This window comes from Polistes canadensis, unplaced genomic scaffold, assembly GCF_001313835.1.
Source record: "Polistes canadensis isolate GaletaPanama2010 unplaced genomic scaffold, ASM131383v1 scaffold_767, whole genome shotgun sequence".
NCBI lineage: Eukaryota > Metazoa > Arthropoda > Insecta > Hymenoptera > Vespidae > Polistes > Polistes canadensis.
The window spans coordinates 1-5,016 of record NW_014570314.1 but is presented as its reverse complement, the minus strand read 5'-3'; the positions used below and the strand labels follow the sequence as shown (position 1 = coordinate 5,016).

The following is a 5,016-nucleotide window of genomic DNA, read 5'->3' as shown; positions in this document are numbered from 1 at the left end:
TTCTAATTTTGTGCTGTTTGCGATGTTTTCCTTTATAGGCATAATTATTAATTTATTTTTTCCTATGTTGGTCACCTTGGCACGAGCTAAAGTTAAATCTTTTACGTGCGGAATAAGTTCTGTTTGTTCTAATAGTTTAGCAGCAGTATCACGTTGTGTGCCGTTTAGATCGGTGAATATTACAATATTGTCATGCCTTAATTGTTGAGAGACTCGTGAGACTCCTACATTTCTTGTTATCATTATTATATTATTATTTATTCTTGATTGAGCATGTGGGGAGTATAGTCGTTTATAGTCACTAGAGCTTTCAACTTCTGTATTTTCGACTTCTAGTGATGGTGTTGCTAACAGTGACGCGTTGTCAAGGTCACCTGTGCCGTCAATTGTAACGTCGGGATTACTATCCTCGTTATTTGTCATTGTGTTCTTAGTTTTAAAATGAACAATATTCTCATCAATCGTATGTGTTTATAGGAAATACTCTTTTAGATTCTGTTAGATTTCGTAATAGATCGTCAGCGTTAGCACTCGTAGTTCCTGGTTTATAAATAATTTTAAACGTATACTCGGCCAATTTCAKACTCCACTTTACTAATCTTGATGTCGGTTCCCTTACCGATTTTAGCCAAACTAGTGGTTTGGGATCWGTTATGAGGGTGAACTCTCGACCGTACAAATATGGCCTAAAATAGTTTGTAGAGAAAACTATTGCCAATAAATCTCTTTCAATAGTGGAATAATTCATTTCAGCCTTATTTAGAATTCGCGAGCAATAGGAAATTGGCAAATCCCTACCAACGGGGCCTTGACTCAACACGGCACCGATTGCATAAATGGATGCGTCCGTTGTGACGTTAAAAGGCAGGAAAAAATTAAGACATTGTAGAATTAGTCTCCTGCATAAGGCATCACGCAGTGAGCAAAATGCGTTTTCTTGGTTGGATTCCCATCTTAATGAAGCTTCCTTTTTTAGTAAATCCGTCAGAGGTTTTGCTACCTTTGAGAAAGCTGGTATAAATCTTCTATAATATCCAGCAAGACCTAAGAATTGGCGAATTGATTTAACGTTGTCTGGACGCGGGTACTCTTTTACTGCCTCTTATTTTCTTGGATCAGGCTTTACGCCGTCCTTGCCTATAATATGGCCCAATAAAACCACCTCTCGCCTGAAGAATTCACATTTATCGGGCTGCAGTTTTAGATTTGCCATACGAAGACAATGCGCGAGTTTGATAAAGCGAGAGTTTAAAAAAGCTCTGGTAGATGTATAAATTACAATTCAAATCATCGAATGAGCTAAAAAATTTAAGTCATTAAAGGATTATTATTTAGAGCACTGACGTTAGTAGTAAGAAGTTTCATACAGAAAATAATAAAAGAATAGAACTAATCTTAAAGAATAACAATTACCCAACGAGTCTCATACACATGGTGTTTAGTAAGTTTAAATTAGATAGAGATCAGAAGAAAGTAAAAGTACTGAATAATAGCAGAATTATTAAGTATCCGTTTTTTAAACCTTTATCGAATAAAATAAATAAATGTTTCAAAAATACTAATGTAAAACTAGTTTTTTATAACGTAGTTAAAATAAATTCAATATTCACAAAACTAAAAGACAAGGTTTATAGACTAGAACAATCGATCGTAGTTTACAAAATACCATGTAAATGTGACAAATGCTACATAGGACAAACTGAACATAAGTTAAAAAAAAGATTAGAACAACATAAGAATGGTTGTAAACCTACAAATTCTCAAAAGAATAATACTACTGCGTTAGCCGAGCACCATTTTAAAACAGGACACAAGTTTAAATTTGAAGAGAAAGCCATTTTAGAAAGAGAAGACTATTGGTACAAAAGGAATATAAGCAAAATGTACCATGTAACAAATAACATTACAGTTAACAACAAGAAAGACACGAATGATCTAAACAACATCYATAATGAAATTTTAAAATTTAATTATCATGACAGGACACACTGATAGAGGACATCATATTACGGAAGATACCTAAGTTATTAAACACTAGTCTAGATAGAATTCAGTATATGATTACGTGTGATGAGATAAGGTGTTTTTAGGATTAATTGTACTATAATATGGTAAGTTTTATTGTAATGTATGACTCTGAAAATAAAATAATATGTATTGACGCGTGAATTAAGTGATCAAGGTAAAAAAAAAATTATAGTTTATTTATTGTAATGTTTATATATTTTTTTAACAATTCATAATTAAAAAATTTGTAGTTGCTGAGGAAGTCCTCAGTAAAGAACAATACGTTCAACAAACTCATAATAAATTGTTCATCAAATTTATTAACAGTCTTTATTATCCCTCTAAAACTCATATTTTATTATTTGTAATTTTTGTTAATATTACCTAGTGGGTAACCTCTTAACTTTTTAAATTTGATTAGCATCTAATTTCTCTCGAACTTCATAAACGATTCAAACTTGTAAATTTATTTTTAAAAAAATCGTTCTTGTTATTAAAATGAAGGTAAACCGTGCTAAACTACGGCAGCTTTTATGGAAATGTCGTAATGAGTTACGAAACATAATACAATTTGTTACTATTAGTTTTTTTTATAAGAAAGGCTCATTGGAGTTGCTTAACGCTATCATCGATCATGCAATGACACGCTAAACAAGCTTGAGACGAGTTTCTATTAGTTCGCATTTAAATAAAGTTTAATAAAATTTATATTGAATCAACATTGGTTTCAAAGAGATATGTTCGTCAAAATCACCATCTTCGTGGCAGCATTTACCTGTTCGACGACCGCACTACTAGAATATGACTGCGAAGGAGCAGCTGCTAACATTATCATTGTTTCGCTCCTTTGTATGGGGGATTGCAACTTCCCCACACTAACGCGGACAAAGACAACCACATACGTTCAGCATGTGGCAGTTAGAAGACCATAGTGAAACAACAGTTTACCAGTGCCGAATTGAGAAAGATCGAACAATTTACTACTGCGATCTATAATGAACACAGGGATGTTCGCTTTTAACTCTTTCACGCAGGCGAGTGGCCTCAAGGTTAATACTACGGATTACAAGAACATCACTTTCGCTAAATCGTTGGGAACCGATGGCAGATGCCTTGGGACGTGTATTTTCTGGTAAAGTGTGTACTGGTATGAAGGTCCGTATTATTAGACCGAATTTCTAACCCGGAATGAAAGAGTATTTGTATGAGAAATCTATTCAACGTACTATCTTGATGATTAGTCGTTACGTTGAAGCCATTGAAAATGTACCTTCTGGTAACATTTGTAGACTTGCTGGTGTTGATCAATTCTTGGTCAAAACTGGTACCATTACTACGTTTAAAGATGCACATAATATAAAAGTTATGAAATTCTCGGTTTCTCCTGTTGTACGTTTAGCAGTTGAACCCAAGAATCCGGCAGATTTGCCAAAATTGGTTAAAGCTGTGAGACGTCTTGCTAAGTCGGATCCTATTGTGCCATGTATCATCGAAGAATCTAGAGAGCACATTATTGCTGGTGCTAGTGAACTTCACCTTGAAATCTGTTTTAAAGATCTTGAAGAAGATCACGCCTGTATACCAAATAAAAAGTCTGATCCTGTCGTATTATACAGAGAATCTATTGCAGAACAATTTAATCAGATGTGTTTGTCGAAATCACCAAATAACCATAACCGTTTTTTCATGATAAATTTATAAATTCCTGATGGTCTTGCCGGAGATGTTAACAATAGTGAAGTTTTGCTTAAGAAGAGGAAGTCTTCAATAGGGTTGATGCTTTACGAATCACTCAATAGTGGANATGGTCTTGCCGGAGATGTTAACAATAGTGAAGTTTTGCTTAAGAAGAGGAAGTCTTCAATAGGGTTGATGCTTTACGAATCACTCAATAGTGGACTCTTTCGTGCTTCTCCTTTAAGGGGGGAGCTGTCATGTCCTAGTGACGACCTTGTATGGCAAGGCGTATTATCCAATGTAAATCATTTTATAAATAATATCTAATAGTGGCGATTTATCTTCTTGTAATACTATACGTCAATAAAAATAATTTAAATTTTTGTTACTTACATTATGAGCACTCTCATGAACGACCATCGATGGTTATTATTTTGTCAGCATGTGATATTAGTATAAACATGTGTCGATTTTCGTTCATAGGGTAACCTGCCTTACCTACATTACCGACTTGTGTCAGTTAACATTTGGGTAATGTAACAATTGCTATTCCTTTCTCACGAATTGGTGATGGTCGATAGTTAAGGGGGCATTTGGACGCAAGTAGGGGTTCCTCGCACTAAGCCGTGCTGGGCTCGTGAGTCACGGGAGTCCTCGCTTACGATCTACCGACAACAACAAAGTGACTAATTTGCGAATATTTACTTAGTTAATAACCTCTGTTCAAATAATAGGTATTTACGCGTTTTTTGTACAAGAATCTTTCTCTTTCAAAACGGCCTAAGACTACTTTTATAGAATATTCTTCATTTTACGTTAGAAACGAGAGTAGTCTTTTTCAAGATACTCTTTTGTTTTACTGGCTTGGAAGACGGACTTCTACATTATTATTGTTAATTTATCCTTTTGTAATTATTTGAGTAACTTTGAAGAATATACTCTAGTTTTACCAGTGAATAAAGTAACCTTATCTTAACAGCAAAAAACCCATATTACACCGAAATCCTGCGACCGTTTAATTAACAAAATTAGACCAGTAGACGTGTTAAAAATTCTTTAAAGGTAAGTATACCTCATCATACCTTTAAACTTGCAGGTGCTGGCTCTTCTAGCCTAGATCCCTGGTAGAGTTCCGGCTTTAAAGACTGACCGAAAATAGGGCAAATATTTGTAGGGGCACTCGTCATTTACTCGATTAACTCCGGTGACATCACAATATTTTGAGTACTTTTTTTCTAAATTATTGAGATTTTGTTTAGGTAAATACTATATAATTCAAATAAAAAGAGATATTATAAGGTAAGTACTTTTATTCAAAAAGGAAAAGATTTG

General features: G+C 34.2%; 1 protein-coding gene across 1 annotated transcript; it reads left to right on the top strand.

Moving 5' to 3' along the window:
• Positions 1-3,014: 3,014 nt before the first annotated feature.
• On the top strand, positions 3,015-3,655 carry LOC106792819 (elongation factor 2-like; the record flags this gene model as incomplete). The annotated part of the gene is made up of 2 exons (XM_014759343.1): positions 3,015-3,139; positions 3,249-3,655. Coding segments are annotated over exons 1-2 (532 nt in total), but the record flags the coding sequence as incomplete, so codon positions are not given.
• Positions 3,656-5,016: the final 1,361 nt, after the last annotated feature.